Source organism: Gorilla gorilla, chromosome 15 (assembly GCF_029281585.2).
Source record: "Gorilla gorilla gorilla isolate KB3781 chromosome 15, NHGRI_mGorGor1-v2.1_pri, whole genome shotgun sequence".
Lineage (NCBI taxonomy): Eukaryota > Metazoa > Chordata > Mammalia > Primates > Hominidae > Gorilla > Gorilla gorilla.
In genome coordinates, this window is record NC_073239.2 from 86,907,078 (window position 1) to 86,935,063 (window position 27,986).

Sequence of the window (27,986 nt, forward strand, 5' to 3'; positions counted from 1 at the left end):
CACTCATCTAGATATTGGTGTGAAGGTATTTTGTGGATGTGGTCAACATTTACAGTCAATTGACTTCAAATAAAACAGGTTGCCCTTCATAATGTGGGTGGGTCCCATCCAATCAGTGGAACGGCTTAAGAGCAAAGACCGAGGTTTCCCCAAAAAGAAGGAATTACCTCTCCGGACTGTAACATGGAAATCCTTCTTGAGTTTCCAGTCTGCTGACCTGACCTATTGATATTGGACTCAAGACTGCCCCATCACTCTTACCTGAATTTCTAGCCTATTGGCCTGTCCAACATATTTTAGATTTGCCAGCCCCTATAATTACATAGCCAATTCCTTAAAATATCACTCTCTCTCTCTCTCTTTATGTATATGTGTGTGTATCTATAATCTGTAGATATCTAGCACTTGTCCCTGTGCTAGCCCTTCCAAAACAAATAGATATAAAGATACACACACACATACATATACGCCTGTCTCTGTCTTCTGTTGGTTCTCTTTCTCTGCAGAACCCTGAGTGACACAGACCTTCTCTGTCTACTGTCTGCTCTCTCCACCCGTCTCCCCCTTCGACCTCCACTTCCTCCATCACCATGAGGTTCCCATGTTCTTTCTCCAAAAAGCTTACAGCATAGCTGGCCTACCAATAACTGCTGACTGCATGTGCAGAAGGTGCTTTGGTGTTGGGTTACCCAGGATCTCAGCTTTTCTGTCTGCTCCTTTCTTCAGCAGTTCCTCCTCTGGAAGGAAGTGTCTAGAAAGAAAGACCAGCCCAAAGATCTGAAACTCAAATCTTGTAATGTTTATGTTTTTTTGGCCATTTTTGCTTTAAACAAAAAAAGAAGAGAAAGGAAAAAGATGATGAGAAAGAAAAGGTTTCTGGGATAAAAGACTAAACTCTGGGCTAAAATCAAGACTGGGGATTAGCTGAGGATTTAGGTTATCCATGCTTTCCTTTGTTCCTAATCACCATGAGTAATTGAGAGGCACAGAGGCCTGGGCTAGTCCTAGCTGACAGAGCTGTGCTCCAGGCTTATCCTGTCTTGGTGGGATGTGAAAGAACCCGTGCCCTGGGCCTGGAGACAGGGTTCATGTTTGTCTGGTCCAACCTCTTTTTTCCTCTCCTGTCTCCTGCCCTGCCCACTCCTGCTGGACTTTGGTCCTTCTTTGCTATGTGCAATTAGTGGTGGACAGGGTTGTGTGCCTTCTGGTGACAAGGGGTGGACATGGTTTCACTTCTATTTGAGTATTTACCATGTGCCAGACTAGGTACTGGACAGTTTGCTTGGATGTTTTTTCTACTGTGCTTCTTCTCTTAGGCAGTCAGAGGTTTGTCAGTGAAACTGTAACCACTCATTGCCAAGTGCGGAATGACCTGACTCTCACTTCTTCTCTGCACCATCTGAGGGACAGGATTATATGGGCAGGAGTGTGAGTGTGTATGTGTGGCCATGCATTTCCATGCCCCCCTGGACAGCCCTGATTGTTCCCTCTCCCCTTCCATTTATGGCTTCCAGGTGTTTACAGATGGTCCTGGCCCATTCTCATAGATACCTGGCCAGACCTTCTAATCTTGTCGTCTCTCCCTGAGTGTTCCTGAGCACAGATTATTTTAGAACAGTGTGTGTTCACTTCTGGGGAGCTCCCTCTCTGAACCCATGATCATGAAGAGACCCACGAAATAGGCCCCCTGTCTTGCATTCTGGAAGGGGACTTCTTGGTACCTAAGAAAACTGATAGATGTGAATTTTAAGACGCATTTGGGATTTAGGTAACTGAGAAGGACAGAGGATGATAGTGGCCCCATGGGTGGTCTGGCTTTTTGGGTCCGCCACTTCCTAGTTCTGTGATCTTGATCCAATGACTCTGCCAGTCTGTGTTTCTGCATCTTCCTCTATTCAGTGAGGATAAGAAGAACACCATTTTAGAGGCTTGTTTGAGTTTGAAGTGAGTTAATACAAGCAAACTGCCCAGTACCAAGTCTGGCACATGGTAAATACTCAAATAAATGTTAGCTATTGTTATTCATTTTAGAGTTCTGCAATGGTGGATGAGTTACAAATTTGGGTCCTCAGATATGGAATAAGCTTATGCCCTGTTGTACTTACTGATTAGCATCTGCATGACCCATAACCTCTAGAGAAGCCCTTCAAGAATAATTGATTGGTTGACTGAAGGGCTTACAGGGCTACAAAAATACGTACTGGGTAAATTGATGAATAGTTAAGGAGGTCTAGATGTTTCAGTTATCTGCTGCTGTGTAACAGACTGCTCCGAAATGTACTGGCTTACCATAAAAATAATTACTTCTTTCTAATGTGTCTGTGGGTTGGCCGGGTACTTGTTTTACCTGAATTTAATCCTGGACTCATCCAGGTAGGGGAGGATCAGCTGGGCTGGAATGTACAAGGTGACCTCCCTCTCACATCTGCAGTTGGTACTCGCTGTGACCTGAGCTGCTCCCCTTTCCTCACTGTGGCCTCTTGTTCTCCAGTAGGCGAGACCAGCTTCCTTGTGATGATCTTAGGGCAGCTTCCACAAAAGTGAAAGCAAGAGCTGCAAGTCCTCTTGAGGCCTCGGCCTGACACACAACATCAGCATTGCCTCTAACATTCTATTGGCCAAAGCAAACCAGAGTCCACGTGGAGGGGTCCACACAAGGCCATGATCACGGGGAGGCACAGTTCAGTGGGGACTGTTTTGTAATGAGATGACCTATACTGAGTAAAAGAAAAATATAGGTTAGGATAAAAATCAGATTAGCCTGTGGCAAGAAGATGATCTGGCAGAGGTGAAGCACCCAGCCAGTGCTGAAATGTCAGCTCTGCCACTTCCTAGTTCTATGATCATCCAATTTCTCAGCCAGTCTGTGTTTCTGTATCCTTTTCTGTTCAATGAGGATAACAACACTGACCTTAAAGGCTTGTAATGAGTTTGAAGTGAGTTAATACAAATAGTGCACCTAATTCCAAGTCTGGCCCATGGTAAATACTCAAATAGATGTTAGCTATTGTTATTCATTTTAGAGTTCTGCAATGGTGGATGAGTTAAATTTGGTTTTAAGTTTTCCGCTTCTGAGGCAAAGAGAGAAAAATATCCAAGTACAAGATTTGTAGCATGCTTAGGTCGAGAAGACATCATTGGTCAGAAGAAGCTGTGCTGTGTCCAGCACATTTGATTTTGAATGCAGCAGATTTGGGATAGTCTGCAAAGACACTGACATAGAAGAGCTCACTGTAAAAATAAATTTATTTGTCTCCTAGAGCAAATGGTTAGAGGCAACACTGTCTAGAGGTTAGCAAGTCAAGCCTGACTGTCAGGATCCCCAGCCTTTCTCTCTCCCGGCTGAGTGAACTTGGGAAAATCCATTAATCTCTCCAATGTTCAGCTTCCTTGTCTACAAAATGGGCGTAATAATAGTGCCTACCTCACATGGGCAAAGGGATTCATTAGGTAAAGCTCTTAGTCTATTGCCTGGCACATATCCCTCAATGAATGTTTGTTTTTATTGTTATTAGTTGTAAAGATGATTTTAAGGGAGATTTTCTCTTTGCTGTAAGACAAATTCTCTGTGTACTCTTCACAGAGGGTTAGTGCCATTATGATAAATCACTCCTGTCTCTTTCTTAGAGGCACCTGGACTTGCAGATACTGTAATGAAGTAGTAAATCAATAATAAAAATAATAAAATAAAAAAGTAATAAACCTTGCAGTCAGGCTTTTAAAAAATTCTTTGCTATCTCCCATTTTTCCAAATTAGTGAGCTTTATCATTTTTATTATTTTATTTTATTTTATTTTATTTTATTGAGACAGGGTCTTACTCTGTGGGCCAGGCTGTAGTGCAGTGGCGTGATCATGGCTCACTGCAGCCTCAATCTCCTGGACTCAGGTGGCCCTCTCACCTTAGCCTCCCGGGTAGCTGGGACTACAGGCATGCGCCATCACACTGGCTACTTTTTGTATTTATTTATTTATTTTTTGTAAAGACAGAGTCTTGCTATGTTACCCAGGCTGGTCTCAAACTCCTGGGGTAAGCAATCTGCCTGCCTCAGCCTTCCCAAATGCTGGGATTATAGGCATGAGCCACTGAGCCTGGCATTTTAATGATTTTATTCTCCATGGAACTTCATAGACACTGACTATAAACAGCTCAGAACAGCCTTCAAGGACTTCCAGAAATCCATCAACAGGGCCCAAGCCACGAGTCTGTGCCTCTTCTTAGATGGCTTCTGTCCACATTTCTGAGGGTCTTGGGACCCCCAGTGGTATGAAGTCAGGTTCATTATTCGCTCTGCCCCTGGGGAAGCGCCCCCCTTCTCTCTTTGCCTCTTGCTTTCGGTCTGATTTATGGCTTTAGAAGGTTGGCCTGGAGAGTCTTAATTTAAAGCCTCTGTCAGAGGTTGTTACATGAACGTGGGGTCAGTAAAAAGCTGTTTTCCTTTGGTTTTGCTCCTCTATTGCCTCTTTCATGGCATGAAATACGAGGTAGGAAAATAAGGCTACCAAATTGGGGTTGGGGGAGCTATTGAAAAATTCTTGCATAATCCCCTTGAAGTTGCCATGGCACCTTCCCAGCCAGGGGCTGAAGTCAAAATGCTGGATCTTTAAGCCAGGTTTCCCAAGGCCCCTCTCTCTGCTCAGTTTCTGTCTCTTTCCTGTCTCTAGATGCTGTTCTGGTGGTAGTCACAGTTGGAGGCAGAATCCCAAGTCTGATGTCTGTCAGCTGTTTTAAACTCCTCTTCCTCTAGCCAAGGAGATTCTGTTTAGCTTTTCTATATTTGCATTATGAAAACAGTAGTTTTTTTTCACTTCCCAAATTCAAAATAACATTTTCTATTTTAATAGTGAATATGCTATATGTGCCTGCCTCCTGGCCCTCAGATATTTTTATGCCCCTAAGGAAATATTTTTACCCTGCAATGAGAATCATTTGCTATTGTTTTCGAGCATTTTCCTAGCAGTGAGACATAGCATTGTTTTTCTATCATCTGACTTATCTGTAAAACTGCATTGAGCTACTTTGTGTCTCTGTGTACTCCTATTGTTTAAACATGCGTGCTTTACCTATATGTGTGTCATTAACAGACCCATTATTTCAAGGAAGTTGGCTTCTTTAAAGTGGAGTTGAGGGTCTGTCATTTTGATTGCTTGTGCTGTTGTTCAGTGCACAGCATGGTTCTCCAGGTTGCTGATACCAAGTTCCTTGGTCTTAAGAAGGGTATTTTTGTAACAATCTGTAAACATTCAGTGGGTGCCCAAGACTACATTCCTGTCAACTTCTTCAAGAGAAGAGTTGTAGAATAGTGGTATGAAAAAAATATAGTAGGTAAATAAACAAGTAAATGAAAAATAAAGTAATAGTACAGGGTTATGATGTGATTCTTTTGTTATCAAAAAAGTAGATGTGTGCACCTGTATTTCCATGTATGTATGTACATAAAATCTAGGGAAGGTACAGTGTTTAACTTTGGCAGGATTATAGGTTTTTCCAGTTTCTTTTTTAAAACTTCTTTGTAATAAGAAACCCAACACTATTTAGTTTTAATAATTAAAACAAAAACAAAACCAGAAAAAAAAACCAAAAAGGGAAGCCAGGCAGGCTAAGTGGTTGATTGGGAAGAATTTTCAGGTAAGTGGCTGTGCAGATGTGAGACGCCCTGGAGCTGGCCATGCTGGACACAGGGTACCACGCGCTGTCCTGGCTCGGGGGAAACCAGGTTTGGCTGTTCAGACATGCTCATGTGTTACTGAGGCTGCTGAGTGCAGACACCATCCGGCTGGGCCTGTTTTCTCTCCAACTGGATGGAAGCAGCATTGTGTAATTCACTGAAATTCACTCGGCCTACTTTGTCCAGCAGCCTTGGAGGGTGGGGAGAAGCCAAGGCTGGACCTTGTTTCTGCTCCTCCTGGGTGCCGAGCATCACTCCACATGAGGCTGATGGCCACGGCTCCATCCTGCTGTGTCTGGGCTTGGAAGGGTCTACATGCACAAGCATTCCTGCATCAGCCTGCAGGGTAGCCAGGCTCCTGCACCCACCTCTCCTGCAGCCCACAGATAGAACATCAGCAGGAGCCACTCTGAAAACAGTGAGATATTCCACCCTTGGGACAAGCTGCCACTCTGAGAAGGGGCATCCCTGGAGTCCCTGGCTGGCTTGTTGCTGCAGTTGAACCTATTTGGTGGGAATGCTAATGAATGCTGGCAGCAGAGATGGCCACAGGGAGGTTCTGAACCTCCAGCCCCCTCAGCATGCGCTGGCATGGGAGACAGCTCTCTGTGGTAATTCATCAATGGGGCAGCTCATCAGTTCCTGGGTCCAGGCCTGGTCCTTGCTACTTACTTTGGATGCTGGGCACAGAAGACAGGAATGTTAAATCACAGGAGTGATAGTCACCACAGGCTGTGTCTTCTCTTGCAGATAAAGTCTACTCATGTGACCAGGAGAGGCAGAGTGCCCTGGAAGAGGCCCGGCAGAATCCCCGTGAGGGTATTGTCATCCCTGAATGTGCCCCTGGGGGACTCTATAAGCCAGTGCAATGCCACCAGTCCACTGGCTACTGCTGGTGTGTGCTGGTGGACACAGGGCGCCCGCTGCCTGGGACCTCCACACGGTAAGCCCCCCAGACTGGGTCCTGGGAAAAACGCACATGCTGGCTGTTATCCATGCTGGCATCTCCCAGGGTTCCTGCCCTGGTCTGGTGGGAGATGAGTGCCTGGGAGAGCAATGTTTTCAGTGAGTAGAAGAGTTTCAGGTAGAAAGACCTTGGGACCTGGATTCTGGTCACAGGCCTGTCTCTTTCTAACTTAAGACCTTGGAACAGTACTTAACCTCTCTGAACGTCAGTTTCCTGATGAGATTATTGCCCTTTCTAAGCCACTAGGTTCGATGGGTCAAAAAAGATACTGCGTGCAGCTCAAGTATCATTGTTATTGTGCTTGAGTGGTTGAAATGACATGCCTGAACATGTCTCAATGGGAACATTGATGCTAAGATTGCCTTGTAGCTGCCGGACAGCGCAACAGATATCGTGCTGCCCACCCTCGGTGCTTTAGGCTTGGTGACAACATAGATCATTGCTGGGCAGTAGTGACTGAAGTAGGCTCAGTTGCCAGCCCCTCCCAACCCCCCCCCCCCATATCTCTCTTTTCCCAGCTACGTGATGCCCAGTTGTGAGAGCGACGCCAGGGCCAAGACTACAGAGGCGGATGACCCCTTCAAGGACAGGGAGCTACCAGGTGGGAGACGATGCTGCCCTGCTGGCGCCGTCACCTCCTTCTGTTCCTCCACCCTCTCATTATGCAGAAAAAGCTGTCTCCTCTTTGTCTGTTTCCCCATGTGTAAGATGGAGCCAGGAGCCGTGGGATCTACATCCTGGTCTGGGATTTATCCCTAATTAGCTCTGCTCTGTGCACATTGCTTCTCTTCCTTGTCCCTTTTCGTCTTTATAATGTAGTCATCGGGTTAAAATCCCGTCTGCAGTTCCACAATGCGTTGTCCATCTGAGGTCCATGAGGACAATGTTTTGAGCACTGTGAGTTATTTTTTCCAGAGCTGTGAGGATAAGATAGCTTATAGGGAGGGGCCGTCCTGAGCGATGTAGACAGTGTCTGTTGCTCGCTCTGAAGAGGCAGATGACCCCTGGTGACACAGGACGACCATGGAGTGTGACACAAGACACATAGGCAGGGCCCTGGTACCTCCAAATGGCTGATGTGCGGGTTTCCCCTTATTTATAGCAATCTCTGCCTGCAAGTTACAGTAAAATTACTGAACATTGGTGGCTTGGAATCTTATTGTCTTTACACAGCACAAAGTCAGATTAGTGCTGGTGGGAAATGGGCCACCTTCCCATGACCTATCAGGACTCCAAGTGAGAACTGAAAGCAGAGAGTTCTAAGAGTCAGGGATTTTCCACATGAGGTTTGTAGAAATCACCCCATCACAAGAATGGAGTCATGGTGGCCAGGGTACCCCTTTTAGCTAACCCCTCAACAAATGTGAATTGAGATTCTACTATGTGCCAGGCACTGGGTATAATCTAGTGGTCAAAGTTGACATGAGACTTACAGAGTGGAGGAGACAGATTGGATATGAATAAATGAATACGGGCATTTATAGATAGTCGTGGTGGGTACTCTGAAGGAAAACCAGAACATGCTGTGAGAATGGCAGGGAGAACCTGCTTTAGATTCCACAGCTTCTCTGAGAAGCAAGTGTTGAACCTGAGACCTGGAGGATTGGGGACAGAAGAGAATGAGCTAGTTGCTAATTTCTATGTGGAGTTGCTTTGGAGAGGAGCACTGGGAGTAGTGTAGAGGGCCCATTTGGTGCTGGTGATCGTGACTTTATAGGACATTCATTTATCCAGGTGGTGTTTTCCCCAGCTACATGGTGTAGACATGGAAAAGGCGTATCTATAGAAGGTTCGTCTGTGCTTTACTGTGTTTTCCTGGAATAATACAAGGAGGAAAAAAGGAACAAGGACTTGGGAGTATTTACAAGAGAGATGCTGTAGTTATAATCTAAGATGGGTGAGGAGGGAAGTGAAAAAAGGAGGAGGCTCTTGGGTGGATCCGGTGGTAGGTGTACTGAAGTCAACTTTGACCACTGGGGGTTCTCTCCCTCCTTTGTGCTCCCACAGCCCCTAGTTCTTACCCCTAGCACAGTATTTTTCTCACTTTAGGATGACTGCTTGGCTGTTAGCTTGAGTTGCTCTGTAGATGTGAACTTTACAAGGATAAGGACCTTCTGTATTGTTAACTCTGTATCTCTAGCGTTTAACATGGTGCCTGAGTTGATGTCTAGCAAAAATGTGTGGAATGGAAGAAAATTGAAAGCATTATTTGGTCTGATGGTCCTTTGTGGGGTATGGGTAAAGGAACTATGGAAGTTTATGAGACTCATCTGATCAGTAAACAAATCACTAAAGTGGATTTGGCTGGACACGAAGGGCTTTGAGAAGTTTAGGAAAGGATGGTAGTTGAGAAAGCTGTTGACTTGATTATTATCTGGCATCTACCTTCAAATCTCATTTTATCTTTTAGGCTGTCCAGAAGGGAAGAAAATGGAGTTTATCACCAGCCTACTGGATGCTCTCACCACTGACATGGTTCAGGCCATTAACTCAGCAGCGCCCACTGGAGGTGGGAGGTGAGAATGTGAGCAGGAATCAGGCCCAGGAGAAAAATGTGGGGCCCCTGACTTTTCAAATGCTGAGGGAGGGTGAGAGAGTGGGCAGGGTTTGAGGAGGGCAAGGGCTGGAAGCTGATCTTTTTCCTGAAACCATGTACCCATAGCTTTGACCCGCCTTCTGTCAAAAATCTTCCTGCCCTTCTACCTTCCCTATTCTTTGGGAGCTGCTTGTCCCTAGCTTTTAGTTACCTGATTTATAGGAAAGTCCAGGGCTGTCTGGGACTTCCAGCTGTTTAATCTCAGAAGGTGATGGGTTGGAGTGAGAGTTCTGAATGGCAGGAAGGGTGATGGTAATATCATGGGGACAGGGAGGGCAGAGAGGGAGCACAAAGCACTTTGCAATTTTCTTCTCTCCTAGAAGGCAGGAACCAAATGCCTTTTTGGCATCCTGAGAATTCCAAGGAGCTCTTGGCAATGGAATTGGACACTCATATAGCCAAATACAGCTCAGGTCAGGAATTGAGGTGGTAGCTGAGGCAGTCCTGACGTGAGGCTGAAATGCACATGCTCCCCAGTAACCAGCATTGCTGGCACTCATGAGTTTGGGCCCATTAGGCCAGTCGGTTGGAGATGCATGCACGCATTCATCCATCTGCTTACCACCTTTTGAACGTGGAAAACACAGCAAACACTGGGCTAAGGACGAGGTATCTGGGGATAGAGGCATGTCCCACCTTTAAAGGATGCAGCTTAGCGGGGATACTAGACCATAGATAGATACTTACAAAATCTGTGGTGAGTGCTAGGACAGAGGTGGAAGAATGGAGAATGGTTGTCTCACTCAGTCTGGAGGAGTCAGAGCAGGCTTCCTGGAGAAGGTGATATCTGAGCTGAGTTTTAAAGGATAGGTAGGACTTATCTATCTATCAAAGAAAAGATAGGTAGATAAAGAAAAGAGAAAGCCATTCCAGAGAGAAGGAAAGGATACTGTGGCTCCAAGAAAGTGCATGTCTGTGGTTCAGTTAGCTTGGGCTGGGGTGGATAGGCGGAGGAGGAGGAAGCGGAGGAGGTAAGAGTGGTAATCGTGAAATGGAAGAGGTGGGCAGGACTCAGATCCCGAAAGTCCTGTGAGACATGCTGAGTAAGACTTCTGCTCATGAAGCCAGAAGGGGAAGCACAGCAGAGACTGGTGGAGACAAGTGGGGGAGTGTCTAGGCTCCTTACAGCAGGAGGGGAGGTACTCTAGGCTTGGCAGGGATGGGCAGCCTGCTCTGAACTTATATGGCTCACTGAGGAGGGAGCGTTAGTCCCCCGGCATCTGCCCAGAGGCAGAGCTGTTATCCATAAGGCAAGGAATGCCACAAAGAGAACAAGCCTAGGCCTTGGAAGGACCCCAGCATAGCTCCCTCAGTGGTGATTGGCAGGACCATGTGGTATGTGTTTAGGGTAGGAGTTTAGGGCTCCAAGTGGAGCTGTCGACGTTTCTGCATCCTGAGGCAGAAAAAGGCAGCCATTTTGAAAACCCAATTTTATATCAAATCAAAGTGAGTGCACACAATAGCCAAGATATGGAAACAACCTCAATGCCCATCAATGGATGACTAGATAATATTCAGTCTTAAATATTCAGTCTTAAAAGAGAGAGAAATCCTGTTATATTGGGGGCATTATGCTATGTGAAATGAGCCAGTCACAAGCACAAATGCTGCATGATTCCATGTACATGAGGTACCTGAAACAGTTAGACATGTAGAAGCAGAGAGCAGAATGGTGGTTGCCAGGGGTTTGGGGAGTTGCTAACCAATGGGTGTCAAGTTTCAGCAAAGCAAGATGAATGAGTCCCAGAGATCTGCTATCCAACATTGTCCTTATAGTTAACAGCACGGTGCTATACACTTAGATGTTTGTTAACAGGCTAGATCTCCTGTTTAGTGTTCTTACCACAATAAAATTAACAACAACAACAAAAAAAAAAACGAAAGGAGAAAAAAGAAAAAAGTGAGTGCAGTGGTTGCCCGTCTTGGAAACTGCTTGTTGGGGTGCTTGCCCTGAGCCCCCCCTGGTCCCGTGAGCTCTGAGGCTGGTTTCTGGCTGTGGCTCTGTTTCTGCCGCCCCTGTGGGTGGGGGCCAGGCCTCCTCCAGGAGGAGCACAGCACTAAGTCTGAGAAAGATGAAGGCAGGGTTCAACAGGCCCACAGACGGGAGCTGCTGGAGGCGGCCTGTGGCACTCAGCTGCTCAGTCTCCAAGATAGAGAGGACAGCATCCAGATCTCCAGGAAGAGGGGAGAAGGTGAATTTTGAAAAGGCAGTATTGTTGGCCTTGATGTTACTCGTGTTTAGAATATGAAAAAAATACCTGTTGTTTCATGCAAAAACAGGCATGAAAGATTTATGTTTTATGTTTATATTTATGTTTAGAAGAGAGGGAAAAAGGGAAAAAGGAAAAAAAGGAGGTCCATGGGCTTCAAAGTTTCTGGTCTGGGGGCTTCCCACTTACACCTTCCTGCAGGCTCCTGGCACTGCCCCCCCAGCTCAGGGGTCCCACCTGCACTTCTGCCTGAGTCCTAAGGAGGCAGGACTTCAAGCTCCTCTTGGTTGCTTTCCCAAGAGCACTGCGTGGGCTCCGCCGCAGGTGGGGGACGCAGATGGGCCCTGCTGCCAGGGGAAGGTAGGATTTGTGCCTTATCCTCAAATGACAGACAGAAGGGATTTTTACAGGCAATGAAAGCTGAGAAATTTATAACTTTTTAATATCAGTGTGTCCTTAGGGAAGAGGATCTTTTTTCCATTCTATTTTAAGCGTCATTTAGAGTTGGAAGAGGTTTTTCAAAAAAATTGTTTTCAAAACATGTTTTTCATTTTAAGCTCATATTAGCTTGACCATACTTGGTTTTGATGGGAATGAAAGATTTGAACTGCCTTTGGTAGTTATGTTACCTAGAGGATGGACTTTAATCAAAAGACAGACAAGATGCTTCAAGAAATAGTTTAGGAATCAAGGAAGTGGGTGGGGAAAGGGAGAAGAAAGAGAGAAACTGCTACCCAGGAAGGTAGCTGTCAGGGTTACCAGTGTAGTAACAGGGTTTAAGGCTGTTCCAGATCTTCCCACTGTATTCAGCATAAGCCCTAACTCTGACCTGGGCTGGCCCTTCAGGACAACTTTGCCGGCCCCACCTCTCCTCACGTATTCCTTTCCTTCCCACCATTATGTTCCAGGTACTGGTTCTCCTCAGTTCTGGTTCCTCAAACAAGTCAAGCTCTTGCCTGTTCCAGGACCTCTATGTCAGTTGCTCCTAGAATTCAGTTCCCCATCTTCCAATGACTGGCCCCTGCTTATCTATTTAAATGTCATAGTGGTACCTTCTCAAGTACCACTCAATCTGTAGGAGCTGCCCGTTCACCCTGTACCTCAGCACCCCTTTTTAACTCAGCCTAGCATATATCACGGTCTGATATTTTGCTGGCTTGTTGATATATTATCTGTCTCCCTAAACCCAAGGAGAATTTAAGTTCTATGAGAGAAGAAACATTTTCTGTCTTCTTCCCTCCTGTATTCCCAGAGCCTAGACTAGTGCCTGGAACATAGTAGGTGCCCAGTAAAATATGATAAATGAATAAATAGCTAGAGGGACGGGGGATAGATGGATGGATCCCTGTCTTGATAAGATCTCTTTCTGGCACACATCAGAGGGTCAACCAACCACCACAAGACCAAGTATAAGGCTGGAGCCAGCTGTCAAGTTTACTGTGGTGCTATTTTGTAACCAGGGCCCGAGGGTACCCTGGCCAGGACCCAGGGACTTGGAGCACCATGCAGACAGACCCTGGCCAGTTGTCCCTCTTGTTTGATGGAGGAGCAGAGGTATGGGGCAGCTGGAGGTCAGGTAGCACGTCTGGAACAGGACTGACGAAGACAATTAGGAAATCCAGGCATTCTGAGTTTTGGCCTTGGCTGTGGAATTCAGGCAGAGTTGGGGCTACAGGCATGAGGTTAAGGAAGCCGCATCTGATCCCTCCTTTATCCTCTCAGACTCTAGTAGTTAAAGCTGGACATCAGCTGAGGCCAGGGAAACAGTCTCACTTGGGGACAGTGGGAAAAAGGGATAGAAGATGTTTGGACAGTGCAGAAAAAAGGTGCCTTCCTCCCAGTCTACTTCCTGTCAGGCATGGAGATGTTGGCTTTGCATCAGCTCTCACGTTTCAACCCGCCCCTGGTATGAGCTCCATGCTAGGTTCTGGGGCATCTGAAGAAAAGGGGATTGTTTCCGGCTTTGAAGGGAGATACAGAACAACCATATGACTGCAGTATAAAGTCGGTAGGATAATAGAGGCTGAGAAAGTGTTGCAGGGACCCTGGGGAACCAGAGCATGTGAGGGAAGGCTTTCCATGGGAGCAACAGTGGAGCTCCATCTTCCCTTATGGGTGGGAAAATGCCTGACCTAGATGGACCAGGGGTAAGGGCCTTCCAGCAGAGGGGACCATGTGGGTAGTGAGGTGTGAACAGGGTAGGAAGTGTGGAAGGAATTGTAAGAAGTAGTATGGTTTATGTTTGGGAGTCAGGCTGGGGACAGGTAGGAGATGAGGCTGCAGAGTTGAGCAGAGCCCAGCTGGTGCCAGGCCCTGGGGGTCAAGATGCAGGGCAGAAGGGAGCTGCAGGGTTAGGTGGGCATTTTTGCAGAGTCATCCTGATGGCACTATGGAAGCAGGATTGGAGGGGAGCAAGGCAGGCAGGAAGATGATAGCAAGTGTCAGCATGAAGGGTGATGAGGGCATGGACCGTGGGAAAGGGATGATTTGCTGAAGCTTTTGTAAAGAAATCAATAGGATTTCAAGACTTGCTACATGCAGGGAGTGGAAGAGTGGGAGACATCTACTCCCTTTTCTGGCCTGATTTATTAGCAAAAAACAGTGCTACAAAGATCTAAAAATAGGCAGAGTAGAATGGGGTGTCTGTGAAAACTCTATGGCAGGTGCATGGGAGGGTGTGCATTGCAAATATCAATGGATGATAGTCCCTCTTGGTGAATGTTTTCTGTGTGAGTGAGTTATCCCTGTGGCCCCTCTGGCCAGGGCTCCAGGAGGCAGTGTTCCCCCTTAGAACAGCCTTCCCACAGCACCCATTAGCATTTATCAGTCCCAAAGGAAGATTTCTGAGATCTCAGCCGGCAGAGTCTTCTAGAGCAGGGGAACCCTCTCCTGGCTTCACCCTCCCCCAGGGAAAGTCAACTTTGAGGGGAGGTGGGAAGGGCTGTGTGAGCCTCTTGGCCCTTCACGTGGTCCCCTGAGGGGAGACTGTACTGTGGCTTCCTCCTTCCTGCCCAGTGTGGTTGCCTGTTGATGGCTTTGCAAGGAAGAGGCTGGAATGTGGCTGACTTGGCATTTCCCAGCCGCGCCCGCACAGCTGGCGGGGCCTGGACCCAACTCCAGACGGGGCTCAGTTGGTCTGCTTGGCTTGGCTAGTGCCTCCAGGCTGTCCCGCCTTACCTTCTCTAAAACTGCTTAGGACAGCAGAACTGGGCCTGAGATCTTGGCCAAAGCAGGTTTCCTTGTGGTAAACGGAGCTGGCTCTCCAGCTGTGCATTGCAGCCAAGGCCTGGCGGGGCTGAGGCTGCAGAAGCAAAACTGAAAGTGCTGTGGGAGAAGTGTAGCCTATGCCACCTCTGAAACTGGGAGAAGGCTCCGTGGGGCCAGTTTGGGGAGGAACTTGGCTCTAGTGGGTTTCCTCATCCCTGGAGGCAGAAGTCAACAGGAGAGTCACAAAAACAGCCCAGAGGTAGGGCAGACACCAACGTTATTTGGCTCATGTTGTCTGAACCATAGTCTTCTAAAATCTGGAATCTGGTATCATTTGGGTGTGTCTTTTCATACCATATCCAAGGAAACTTGGGTATTGTACCTACCCAGTGAGCCCTTTTAGTAGAAGTAGTACTTTACCCGTGGAGAAGTCTGCAGTGTGGACAAGTGAGTGCTGTTACACTGATCCTAAGGAGCTCTTGCTCCCTCTAACTTAGGTCCCCAGCCTTTGCCTGATGACCAGCTTTGAATTCAGCAGTCCTGACCTCCAGTGGAATATATGTGTGCTTGTGTGAGACAGGTTGGGAGCCTGAGGCCAGTGTAATCCTGGAGCTGGGAGGGGAAGGGGCAAGGCTTTGGGCTTTCTTGGGCTATGGCTTTGTGGTTGAGGGGGTCTAACTGTGATGGAAAGTCTCCAGCAAAGACTGATTGAGAGATTCCTGAAGCTCTGGGGGAGGCCTCCCTGCTCCATACCTATCCAGCACTCCCCCAGGAAAAATCTCAGATTTTGTTCAGTTAACAGAGGCCTCTTAGGTCTTCTTTTGCACACACTTACTGCTATGCTAGGACTCCTGTTGGATCTAAGTCTTAGCCAAGAGCTTGTACAAAGCATAGTGGGTACCTGCTGTCAACTTCATCTGTGATTTAAGGCTGTTGCCAGGCCAGAAACTTGATTTTCAGAGTTTTTAAATCCATTGCCTTCAATACTTTTGTTGGAAGTAAGGAAACTATCCCCAAACCCCTCCAGCTACTGTCTTTTGTCTGACTCCGTCTTCTTCTTTAAGCATCATGCTTAAATACTCTTCTTGGGCCATGGCTAGAGCCTCCATTCCTCTAGATCAAGGGTTTTGTTTTGGTCTTTTTTTTTTTTTTTTAACCTGAGTCCATGGACTTTGAATGGATTTAGGGAGTCCATTAATCTAAAATCTGCAGACTTCTCTGTGTATGTCCATTTCTCTAGAGAGAGAGCTCACATCTTTGTGTAGGCTCTCAGAGGGTTCACAATCCCTCATGGACTCAAAGCTGAAATTTTCTGCTATTAATGTACTTGGAGTTTGGCCTGGCCAAAGTGTTGGATTCCAAAGATGACCCTAGGGCTACCCAGCTAACAGGTAGAGGTAGGGCTCTCTTATTTAGGGATTTGAGGGTTGTTATGGCAGCCGAAGGAGTTCAGAAGCAGAGAATATCATGCTAGCTGGGAAGGAGGAAGGAAGGCAGCAGGACCCTTCGGCCTCACAGGGCAGGCTGTGAGTCATGCCAGTGTTAGAGGGAGCCCAGAGGCACTGCCTGGAGGGGCTCAGAGGATCTCTCCTGAGGAAGTGAATGCTGCACATCTCAGCCCAGTGGCTCAGCTGGGAGCCAGGCGGGGTGGGGGGCAGCAATCAGAAGTCATGGCTGCCGTGCACTGGGAGGCCTTGATGGGAGTGAAGAGAGTCAAAATGTTGTTCTTCTGGCAAGGAGATGTCAGGAAGGGAAAATCAGAAGAAAGGCAGGGAAAGGGGCAGGAGTCAGATGATGGTCACTCTCAGGCATGGAAGGAAACTCTTGGAGGTTGTAAAGTCAGAAGAAGAACTGCTTCTTGCTGCAAAATAGCCCAAAGGAGGGTGGCAGAGCTCTATCAATGGAGTTGCTGAAAGCTGGACAGGCGGGAGCCCCAGAAACACGTGTTGGAGGGAGCGCGCCTCCCCTGGCAGGGCCTCTGGGTGGGATGACCTCATCCCTTCCCGTCTCAGCGACTGAGGCTTTATTATTCCAGCCTCTAGGTAGACATTACGCTATACTGAGCCTAAAGGTTAAAGGAAGCGCTGCCTTTGCCTTGGAACTCTCATGGCTCCCTGGCGGGAGGGGCTGAGCGGGAAGGTCCCTGACTGCCTCCCTCATTGCCTGAGAGAACTGAGTTCCTTCCTTGGGGGCCTTCTGTCTCTCCTCCACAGCCTGTGTCCTCCCTGCTGTTTGGGGAAAGGCAGGAACAGGCAGGTCACTCCCCTACCTGCACCAATAGCATTCCAACAAAATTTTCTGCCTTTGCAGCTGGTATGCACTGCAGGGGCAGTCTTAAGAGTGAATATTGCAGGTAAAACAGGGAAAGATGGAAAACACCAGAATACTGTGTATGCTGGCAGAGACAAAATCTGAGTTCTTCAGTGAATAACTTCATGCCTGTTTCAAAGACCTCCTGAGCCTGGTTTCCATGACAGACTAAGCAGATTTCCTAAGAGTTAGAGGCAGCTGGCAGCTCTCCACAGCTCCCTCACACCTTCCGCCAGGTACTCTTTGAGTTAAACCTGTCACGATGAGGTCCCCTTGGCAGATCCACTAATTGCATCCTCCTGGAATCAGTCCAGGATGCCCGGATTACCTGCTCAAGACTGAAATTCAGCTAATTAGGAATAGGCATCTAACAGGGATTGATGACTGGCTTTTCTCCCCCCCATAATGGAACTTCTTTTTCCCTGAACTTGGACGTTACTTGGTGGGGTGGAAGAGGAGGGAGTTTGCTGGCTTGTTCACAGGGGAGGGGTCAGAGATTATCTCCCTTCTGGAAAACTCAGCAAACCCCAGAGAAGACAGGGTGGCATGACAAGTGCCTTGAATAGTTTCCCCACCAGGAACAGCTTCAGAATGTGCAGACAGGCCTTGGACCCTGATCTAGGATCCCTCTGGAACAGTGAGCCCTCTGCCCCACTTCTGACCTCTGGTAGTCACGTGCTCTGTCCCAGTGCCCTGCACACTGAGGATGTGAATGTGTGGGACTCCCAACATCAACCTTTTTCTCCTTCCCCAGGGGAAGTTGCACAAGGGCCTAGATCACATTCACTCAGTGCCAAGCCCTGGGAACAGGAGCCATGGGGCTCATGGGGTTCCATTCTCTTGGTTAGTGAACCCAGGCAGCCCCTCTGTAATAGACCCATTATTGGCTTTAAAAATTGTAAATAGTGGTTATCACCCTGACTCCTTTTTGGGAGAAAATAGGAGACAGTTAAGTAAATAACATAGATGAGTAGGCCATTACATACAGTTACACATGTAGACGTAGATGTTGGCCTTGTAACTCGATGAGGGGCTGTGTTAGATGTGCTTGTGACTCTGCATCTGGATGCCAGGAAGTGTTCTTGGTGACTCTAGTCCAGCATTTCTCAGCAGGATCACCTGGCAGTGCTGGTGAATACATGGTTTCCTGGGTCTACCCCAGATCCCCTGACTAAAACCTCAGGCTGGAGAGACTCATCCCCAGTAGGTCCAGGCTTTTCCAGTTTTGGAACTTCTGTTGGTGTCTGACCCAGTTGCTTTCTTCTCTCAATTCCCACTGCACTGGATGTCCAGCAGTGATGGACCATGGGAACCTCACACCCCATATTCAGTCGTCATGACTATTTTCACCTTTTTGGCTCTGTCTCATAGAGACAGTGAGCCACTTGAGGCCAGGGGTGCACCCTCCAGGGCCCAGACTGGCACTGGGCATACAGTGGATGCTCAGAGCACCTTCCCCACAGTCAGTCCACCCCAGGGCACATGTTTACGTGTAATGAGCAGCTTGTCCGCAGTGAGTGCTAGGCCAGGGGAAGGACAATTTGGATTCCAGCTCTGGTTTATTCAGCGAATTAGATCAAGCCAATTTGTCTTGAGCACCCATCATGTACAAGAACATTTCTGGCTTTGGTAGAGGGTGAGGCATGTTTGTGTAATAAGGATTACCCACCTGGGGAGTCCTGAGAAAAGAATGGTCCAATCTTAGGATTTGAGTCGGAGAGGATGGCTTAATGTTGCCACAGGCTGAGCCGCTCTGGGTGGACTTTGGCTTGGAGGAGCCGTTTCTACCTGACTTTCTGGGGGCAGTCGTACCAGGGCTGATGGTTCCTGCAAGATCCTGATTGGTGTTCTCTGGGGTGGGGGTGTTTGTCCATGGCCCAGGTTCTCAGAGCCAGACCCCAGCCACACCCTGGAGGAGCGGGTAGTGCACTGGTATTTCAGCCAGCTGGACAGCAATAGCAGCAACGACATTAACAAGCGGGAGATGAAGCCCTTCAAGCGCTATGTGAAGAAGAAAGCCAAGCCCAAGAAATGTGCCCGGCGTTTCACCGACTACTGTGACCTGAACAAAGACAAGGTCATTTCACTGCCTGAGCTGAAGGGCTGCCTGGGTGTTAGCAAAGAAGGTGAGTGCTCTCCCCTGTGCTCCTGGCCTTTCAATACTTGCCCCCACCCAGGCATGGGACCAAGGGCTCTCTGATAAATGAGATTCCAGGTACTCATCTGTTCATCAATTATTTGCTGGAAGTGTGCTATGCTTCATGCTAGATGTTTGAGACAGTGGTGGAATTGACTGATAAGGTCCCTATCCTTGCACAGAAGACAGAGCTTAAATAAGCACTCACATGAGCTGTGATACATGCTGTGAGAGTGTGCTAGGGTGGGCCAGGCTACAGTCACAAGTAGACCCATACATCATGGCTTGACACAGTGGAAAATTTTTCTTTCCCATATAATAGTTCAGCATGGTCGCAGGTTGTAGTGTGTGTGTGTGTGTGTGTGTGTGTGTGTGTGTGTATAGGGGAAGGAGTAGGGGCAGGGATTGTTCTATGCAGTCACTCTGGGATCCAGGCTGAGAGTGACCCTGCCATCTTCATCATGTGGCTTCCAAGGTTACTCTGGGGGTCATCTCCATCCTCAGTCAACCAGATGGAGTAGACATGAAGTAGTGCATGTGAGGGAGTTTCATGGGCCAGTCCTGGAAAGGACACTCATTCTTGCTGGTATTTCACTGACCAGAGCTCGGTCACTAGGAAGGCTGGGTTTTATGGGCCAGCCCTGGAAATGACACACATTGCTGGTCATAATTCATTGGCTGGAACTCAGTCACTAGGGGAAGGGAACCCAAGAAGAGAGCAGCATGAATTCTGGTGAACACCTAGTAAGCTCTGTCACAGCAGGGCAAGTGCAGAGCATTGTAGCAACATATATAGGGGCACCCAAGACACTAAGGGACAGACAGCCTTGAAAAACTTTGTGAAGGAAGCGATGCCTAAACCAGGGCTCAGCAAACAATGGCCTGAATGCTCAATCTAGTCTGTGGCCTGTTTTTATACAGCCTGTGAACTAAGAATGATTTTTGCATTTGTAAAGAGCTGTAAGTTTTTTTTGAAAGAAGAATATATAAGAGGGACTGTATATGGCCCACAAAGCCTAAAATATTTACTATTTAGTCTCTTGCAGATAAATTTGCCAACCCATGGTCTAACCCATTACTGGAAACATGAGTAGGAGATGGCCAAGCAGAGAGGTCAGGAGAGGGAAGAGTGTTCCAAGCCGAGGCAAATGAGGAGTGAAGCTCTGGAGGCGAGGAAACAGTTTTCAATGAGCTGAAGGATGTTTGTGTGACTGAAATGAATATTTTAACAGTGATAGGAAGAGCAGGGGTGGTGACAAGAGGCAAGGTGAAGTTGGAGAGTTTTTAAATTCAGGTGAAAGACTTTAGACTTTTTAAGGGTAGTGGAAAGCTGTTGAAGGCGTTCAGAGAATTGATAGTATCAGTTTTTATTTAAAAAGTATTCTGGTTTCAGGGTGGGACATGGATTGGAAATGAGCAAGGCAGGGTCATCCAATAGGAGGCGTGGCACAGTCCAGGCTAGAGTGATGGAGGGCCAAGTTATGAAAACACAACAGGGTAAGGGGAATGGAGAGAAGTGGGTGATTGGAGATCAAGTTAGGTATGGGACAAAGGTAGGTTTGTTCAGCTGGAGGCAGGGCTTCTCACTGAGATAGGCGACAGGGAAGGAAGAGCAGGTTAAGTGTAGAGGGATGTACAGGGTGCCCAAGTGTGGTTTGGACACGTTGAGTTGGATGCACATGAAGGATGAGTGGCTCTGTAATGCAGGTGAAGGGTCTGAAGATGCAGATTTGGGTGATGCTGACTTATTTGAAATGGAAGCTTTGGAAAAGCTGAGACTTCCTAAGGAGAGAGTTTAGCAGAAGAAGACAAAAAGGCCTTTTCCTTGTTCCTCAGTTGTCAGAGTAAACCCAAAGAATAGCATGGGAAATGGATGGGTTCCCATAGGAACCTGGGCTTGGGATCCACTTCCCACCGCCCGCCCCGCCATGGCTGGTTTCTGGCCTTGGTTCTGGGGCTTACTGGTGTGTGACTTCATTACTCTGGGCATGCCTGTCTGATGCGGATGCTTCTCTGTTCCCATAGTACTCTGAGTCTCCAGGACTCAGCAATGAGTCAATGGTTCAAACCCTGCCTCTGTCCCGGCCTCGCTCTTTCACCACATGCGGCTTGAGTGTCCCTTATCTGAAATGCTTGGGACCAGAAGTGTTTGGAACTTTTTCAGATTTTGTAATATTTGCATTACGCTTACTGGTTGAGCATCCCAAATCCACAAAATCTGAAATCCGATATGCTCCAGTGAGCATTTCCTTTGAGCATCAAGTCAGCACTTAAAATGTTTTGGATTTTGAAGCATTTTGGATTTCAATTCAGTACAAATTACTGAACCATTCTGCATTTCAGTTTCTTCACCTGCTTAATGGGAAAAATGCTAGAGTCTATCTCATAGGACTGTTGTGCTGATTAAATGGGACAGTGAGTTAAAGCATTCCCAAAGTTCCTGAGAAATTGAAATAACTCAATAGAAGTTCAATATTACTATTCTTCTTTGTAAGATGAACTTACACTGTGTTGCAGTTTACTCTTCCGATTACCCCTTGAAGCCAAAAGGATTCTCTCTCTCAATTCCTAACCTCTAGCACAGTACATGGCACCTGGTAGTTCATTAAGTCCTTGTTAAATGAATGAATAAGTGAAGGAATGAATGGATGAGGGGGTTGCCCCTTCCGGTGACATTATGCTCTGACACACTTGGAATTTGTGGTCCTTTCGCGGAGCACAGTCAGATGGCCAATGTGGGGAAGAGACCATCCAGTGTCAATGTAGACCCCAGGCATACCAGGGGCACTCCTGGGCTGAGCGATGATGCTCTGTACTGCCCCTGCCTTCGGCCCCCTTCCTGTGCTAGTAGTTCTGGTCTGCACAGCACACGGAAGCCAAGCAATGGCTGAGTGTGGTGAGCTCAGATCCACCGAGCTCAGGGACTCCTCCTAGCCTTCCTCTGAAGCCTTTCCAGGCACCAGGTGTCTGCCAGTCCCAGCTGACATACAGGACCTGACAGAAGCATCCAGAGAAAACTGAAGTAGAATGTAGATTTAGGGATCCCTGGTCATCTGGATGTTCCTCCTCAATCCAGGCTCAGCTGCAGACAAGTGTTAGTTTCAGTTATCCTCATAGCTTTGCCCACAGAGGCCCCTAGGGTGCTTTGGAGTGCAACTGTCATTCTTCTTGGCCCAATACACCCTCCTGAACCCCTCACCTCAAAGGTAGGACTATGGAAAGTCTGGCCAGAAAGCCCGTGTCTGACATGTCTCTGAATGTATATACACGTCTGTTTGTGCATGTCTCCGTGGGTAGGCCTGAGTGTGCACCTGTCTGTGTTCATGTCTGTGTCTGTTTGTACATGGTCTACACTTATGTCTTTAAGTATGGCTATGTGTGCATGTCTATACATATGTGTGCATGCGTTGTGCATATGTCTGTGTATGTCTGTGCATGTGTCTGCATATGTGTGTGTATGAGTGTGATGGAGTGAGGGAGAGTAGAACATTGAGATAAGAGGAAGAGGGTATGTAGGATTAATCAATGGGGTGGGGTGAAGTGGAGGCTGAGTAGACTTAAAGCCTATGCAGAGGCAGAAAGGATTCCTGTGTCCCCACTCTCCATTTCAACACACACCACAGGACACACTGCTCTGGACCCAAGCAGCCCAGAGCTAGAAGGCTCTGTGGGTCCTCTAGTCCATTTTGCAGTCTAGGAGTCAAGGCTAGCCCAGAGAGGAGTAGCGATTTGCTCAAGGGTACATGTGAGGTACCACCACTGCTGGCGCTTGGCCCAGCTTCAGGATTCCTGGGCCAGACTGCTGTCCCCTCCAGGAGAAGGACCCCAGTGTGTTTGAAGATGTCGCCTTGTGTGAGCAGGCCAGTCTTGGTTGCCTGGTGAAGCCAAGGGAGTGGCCAGTGGGGGAGTCTGGGGAAGAGGGGGAGCAGACCAGCCTGGGGGCAGCGTGGGCAGGAGTAGAGGTGTTGCAGGGGGTGAGGGTGCCACCAGCAACCTGAGCGGGGAAGCCCACAGTTTCCAGGCAGGCAGTGCCTGTGGGATGACAGACCACTATTGAGAGGCCCAGGAGCAGTGTGGGATACCATGATCAGGCACAAGTAGGGGCTGGAGTAAGTGCAGAGGCCCTGAAGTCAGATGGGCCTGGCTTGATTTTAATCCCAGCTCTGACAATTACCGGATCTTTAATCCTTGGCAAGTTACTTAAACTCTCTAAGCCTCCGTTTCCCCATTTGCAAAGTGGAGATTATAGTACCTACCTCAACGATTTGGTGAGGATGTAATCAGATAATGTGTGTGAAGAACTTAGCACGGTACCTGGTACATAGTGAAGGCACAAAAGAAATTGGTAGCGGTAGAGGAACATGTCCGGGAATGAAGGCATGAGTTTCAGAACTGCCCCCTCCATCCCTCTTCTCTGCAGGGCGGCAGAAAAGCCCCTGTGGTCGATGGTGTGCAGGGGCTCCGGGAGCAGAGCCTATGCGTCGGTCATCCATCCCGTGTCCTGCGATGCCCCCTGGTGGGATGCGAGGGGCTTGCATGCTAGGTGGGGACAGAAGCTGGCTGGGGGAAGGATGCCGAGCTTGGGGACCAGTAGAGTTTTGGGTCCAAGGGACTGAATTTTTGGAAATTCCACTGGAAAACAGATATTTTACCAACCAGACTCCTCCCTGGAGAGCTGAATTCTCTGCATAACATGCCTCTTTCTTCACTTTCCCAATTTATAAAGCACCTTCACTGGGATCATTGTCACCGTCCTGTGAGGCAGGCGGGGTGGGGTCTAGTGCCTCCTTTTCTCAGAACTATCAGCTCTTCTTTTGCCTTGTCTGAGGATGCCAACTGCCTGGGGCTCAGCCTTCTTCTCTTCCATCCTCCCTGGTGGCTCAGAGCATGATTCTGGAGGCAGCTAGCTAGGTCGGAATTTGCTTTGCCACATGGAAGCTGTGCCATCCTGGTTGGGTTACTTGATATCTCCAAGCTTCAGTTTCATCATCCTAAGATGGAGATAATTTTATCACTCTCAAATAAAGTCTCTCTGAGGATTAACTGATAGGGCTTAGGTAACAGGATTAGCACATAAGCCTCCATGAAAAAGAGCTGGTTATGGCTAGCTGTCCATTTTGCTTCACACATCCCAGCCTGGTGGGCAGGACTGCTGTGCACCTCCTTTTTAGATGTGCTGACCTTTCTACTCAGCAAGGAGAGAAGCAGCTGCTGGAGGGAGCGGAGGAAAGGTGGGATTTGAAGTCAGCAGCCTGACTCTGCCGCTTCCCACCTGCCTGCCTTGGGGCTGTCACCTTCTTTTAGAGTTCATGTCCTCATCTGTAAAATTGGATAAACCGATATCCACCCCACGCCCACTCCACCCCATGTCCGCTCTCCTTTCTTCAGTTGTAAGGAATATTGGCATAACCCAGGGGACATGGAGCTGTGGCTCACATGACCAACGGGTGGGCTTGGGTTCTGCAGCGCTGTACACTCCTCAAAGCCCTTTCTCCTCCTCCATAAATTCAGTGGATCCTCAAGACAATTCTGAGAGGGAGGCAGAGCAGAAGCCGTACAGCTGTGGTTCTAGCTCCCAGGCTGTAGACTGATCCAGAGAGGTTCAGGGGCGTGCACAGAGTCACGTGGCCCTAAGCATCTCGGGGTGGTGGCGGGGGGCAGCTCTTGATGTGCTTGCCCCCAGCTCCTCGCTCCTCTTCAAGAGGCCAGGACCTGCTGGAGCAGGCGTGGCAGTTTCCACAATGGCTCAGCACCCTGTGGGGAGATGTGGGTGTCAGCAGAATGAGCCTGGGACTTTGTGTAAGTCACCCCTCTGCTCTGAGCTTCTGCTGGATTCCTTCTACCTCTGACATTCTGTGACTCGGGGAACCAAGACCTGGGACAGTTCTGTCCAGGTGCATCAGCACCAGAGCCCTTCTTAGTGGATAGCTGAGGGATTGCAAAGAGGTGCCCAGCAGGAGCCAGGCCTTATGGAAAAGGGACTTTGTGTGAAGGCGTTGGCCAGTAATAAGTTCACCTGAGCCATAGACACTCACAGAGCAAAAAGTAGGGCCAAACAACTTTTTGCTCCTTCCCAAGTCTGCTCTTTATTCTGAGGGTCAGAGAGGACAGAGACCCAGCATACGGGAGAAGGTGCCAGTTCTCTGGTCAAGGCCACTCAATGTCACGTGTTCCTGGTTTGTTGCAGGTGGTAGCCTTGGCAGTTTCCCCCAGGCAAAATGAGTAGGCACAAACCCATTCAGTAAGTTGCCCCTTTCTGGGCTCCTCAGGGGTGAAGGGATTGGCCAGGTGACTTAAGCTCCCATTTTCAGGTTGTTTGCTGAGGACACGAGAGAACTATTGGGTCAGTGCCAATGGGATTCTGCCATCCCCACCTGTAAACAAACCCCTGTCATTTCCACCCCAGCCCCAGGTTGAAAAGCTGGCATGTGAGAGTAGTGTGATCTGAACAGAGCGCACACCCTGCAACCCACACTTCCCTAGGCCAAGCCTCGTTCTCTCCAATGCCAGACTTATTTCAGTTGCAGTGGTGGTGCCTCACAGTGGCAAAGGACAGGCTGGTAAAACATGCTCATCCGCAAGTCCAGGCAACCTGTGCCCCACCTAGCCTCATAGAAGACAGCAGGTGGAAAAGGCTGCACTTGTGGGGAAATTGATGGACATAGTTGGATTTCTCCCAAGCCCAACTCTAACTTCTTGCTTATATCTCCCCCCCACCACCTTTTTTTTTTTTTTTTTTTTGCATTCTCCTTCCTTCTCTCAGTAGGACGCCTCGTCTAAAGAGCAGAAAACCCAAGGGCAGGTGGAGAGTCCAGGGAGGCAGGATGGACCACCAGACACCTAACCTTCAGCATTACCCATGGCCCTGCCACATCCCGTGTAACATAAGTGGTGCCCACCATGTTTGCACTTTTAATAACTCTTATTTGCGTGTTTTGTTTTTGGTTTCATTTTAAAACACCAATATCTAATACCACAGTGGGAAAAGGAAAGGGAAGAAAGACTTTATTCTCTCTCTTATTGTAAGTTTTTGGATCTGCTACTGACAACTTTTAGGGGGTTTTGGGGGGGGTGGGGGAGGGTGTTGTTGGGGCTGAGAAGAAAGAGATTTATATGCTGTATATAAATATATATGTAAATTGTATAGTTCTTTTGTACAGGCATTGGCATTGCTGTTTGTTTATTTCTCTCCCTCTGCCTGCTGTGGGTGGTGGGCACTCTGGACACATAGTCCAGCTTTCTAAAATCCAGGACTCTATCCTGGGCCTACTAAACTTCTGTTTGGAGACTGACCCTTGTGTATAAAGACGGGAGTCCTGCAATTGTACTGCGGACTCCACGAGTTCTTTTCTGGTGGGAGGACTATATTGCCCCATGCCATTAGTTGTCAAAATAGATAAGTCACTTGGCTCTCGGCCTTGTCCAGGGAGGTTGGGCTAAGGAGAGATGGAAACTGCCCTTGGAGAGGAAGGGAGTCCAGATCCCATGAATAGCCCACACAGGTACTGGCTCTCAGAGGGTCCGTGCATTCCTGCTCTCCAGACCCCCAAAGGGTCCAGCATTGGTGGGTGCACCAGTATCTTAGTGACCCTCAGAGCAAATTATCCACAAAGGATTTGCATTACGTCACTCGAAACGTTTTCATCCATGCTTAGCATCTACTCTGTATAACGCATGAGAGGGGAGGCAAAGAAGAAAAAGACACACAGAAGGGCCTTTAAAAAAGTAGATATTTAATATCTAAGTAGGGGAGAGGACAGGACAGAAAGCCTGCACTGAGGGGTGCGGTGCCAACAGGGAAACTCTTCACCTCCCTGCAAACCTACCAGTGAGGCTCCCAGAGATGCAGCTGTCTCAGTGCCAGGGGCAGATTGGGTGTGACCTCTCCACTCCTCCATCTCCCGCTGTTGTCCTAGTGGCTATCACAGGCCTGGGTGGGTGGGTTGGGGGAGGTGTCAGTCACCTTGTTGGTAACACTAAAGTTGTTTTGTTGGTTTTTTAAAAACCCAATACTGAGGTTCTTACTGTTCCCTCAAGTTTTCTTATGGGCTTCCAGGCTTTAAGCTAATTCCAGAAGTAAAACTGATCTTGCGTTTCCTATTCTGCCTCCCCTAGAAGGGCAGGGGTGATAACCCAGCTACAGGGAAATCCCGGCCCAGCTTTCCACAGGCATCACAGGCATCTTCCGCGGATTCTAGGGTGGGCTGCCCAGCCTTCTGGTCTGAGGCGCAGCTCCCTCTGCCCAGGTGCTGTGCCTATTCAAGTGGCCTTCAGGCAGAGCAGCGAGTGGCCCTTAGCGCTCCTTCCCATAAGCAGCTGTGGTGGCAGTGAGGGAGGTTGGGTAGCCCTGGACTGGTCCCCTCCTCAGATCACCCTTGCAAATCTGGCCTCATCTTGTATTCCAACCCGACATCCCTAAAAGTACCTCCACCCGTTCCGGGTCTGGAAGGCGTTGGCACCACAAGCACTGTCCCTGTGGGAGGAGCACAACCTTCTCGGGACAGGATCTGATGGGCTCTTGGGCTAAAGGAGGTCCCTGCTGTCCTGGAGAAAGTCCTAGAGGTTATCTCAGGAATGACTGGTGGCCCTGCCCCAACGTGGAAAGGTGGGAAGGAAGCCTCCTCCCATTAGCCCCAGTGAGAGAACTCAAAGTGCCGGAGCAGAGTGGGCCTTGCACGAGACCCTGGCCCCACTTTCAGGCCTGGAGGAAGCATGCACACATGGAGACGGCGCCTGCCTGTAGATGTTTGGATCTTCGAGATCTCCCCAGGCATCTTGTCTCCCACAGGATCGTGTGTGTAGGCGGTGTTGTGTGGTTTTTCCTTTGTGAAGGAGAGAGGGAAACTATTTGTAGCTTGTTTTATAAAAAATAAAAAATGGGTAAACCCTGG

At 48.4% G+C, this 27,986-nt stretch overlaps 1 protein-coding gene across 6 annotated transcripts in view; it reads left to right on the forward strand.

Annotated features, from left to right (window-relative positions):
• SMOC1 (SPARC related modular calcium binding 1) overlaps nucleotides 1-27,986 on the forward strand; it is a 161,388-nt gene that overhangs the window by 124,210 nt on the left and 9,192 nt on the right. For 2 of the 6 annotated variants that reach the window (XM_019010111.4, XM_055362207.2), the window contains exons 8-12: nucleotides 6,419-6,611; nucleotides 7,154-7,236; nucleotides 9,046-9,151; nucleotides 18,840-19,084; nucleotides 25,859-27,985. In XM_019010111.4, coding sequence (XP_018865656.1) covers nucleotides 6,419-6,611; nucleotides 7,154-7,236; nucleotides 9,046-9,151; nucleotides 18,840-19,084; nucleotides 25,859-25,875 — 644 coding nt within the window. In that variant the 3' untranslated portion in view covers nucleotides 25,876-27,985. Of the gene's footprint in view, nucleotides 1-6,418; nucleotides 6,612-7,153; nucleotides 7,237-9,045; nucleotides 9,152-18,839; nucleotides 19,085-25,858; nucleotide 27,986 lie in introns of those variants that run through there. The other 4 variants (XM_004055368.5, XM_055362208.2, XM_055362206.2 and 1 more) reach the window with 2 other exon arrangements.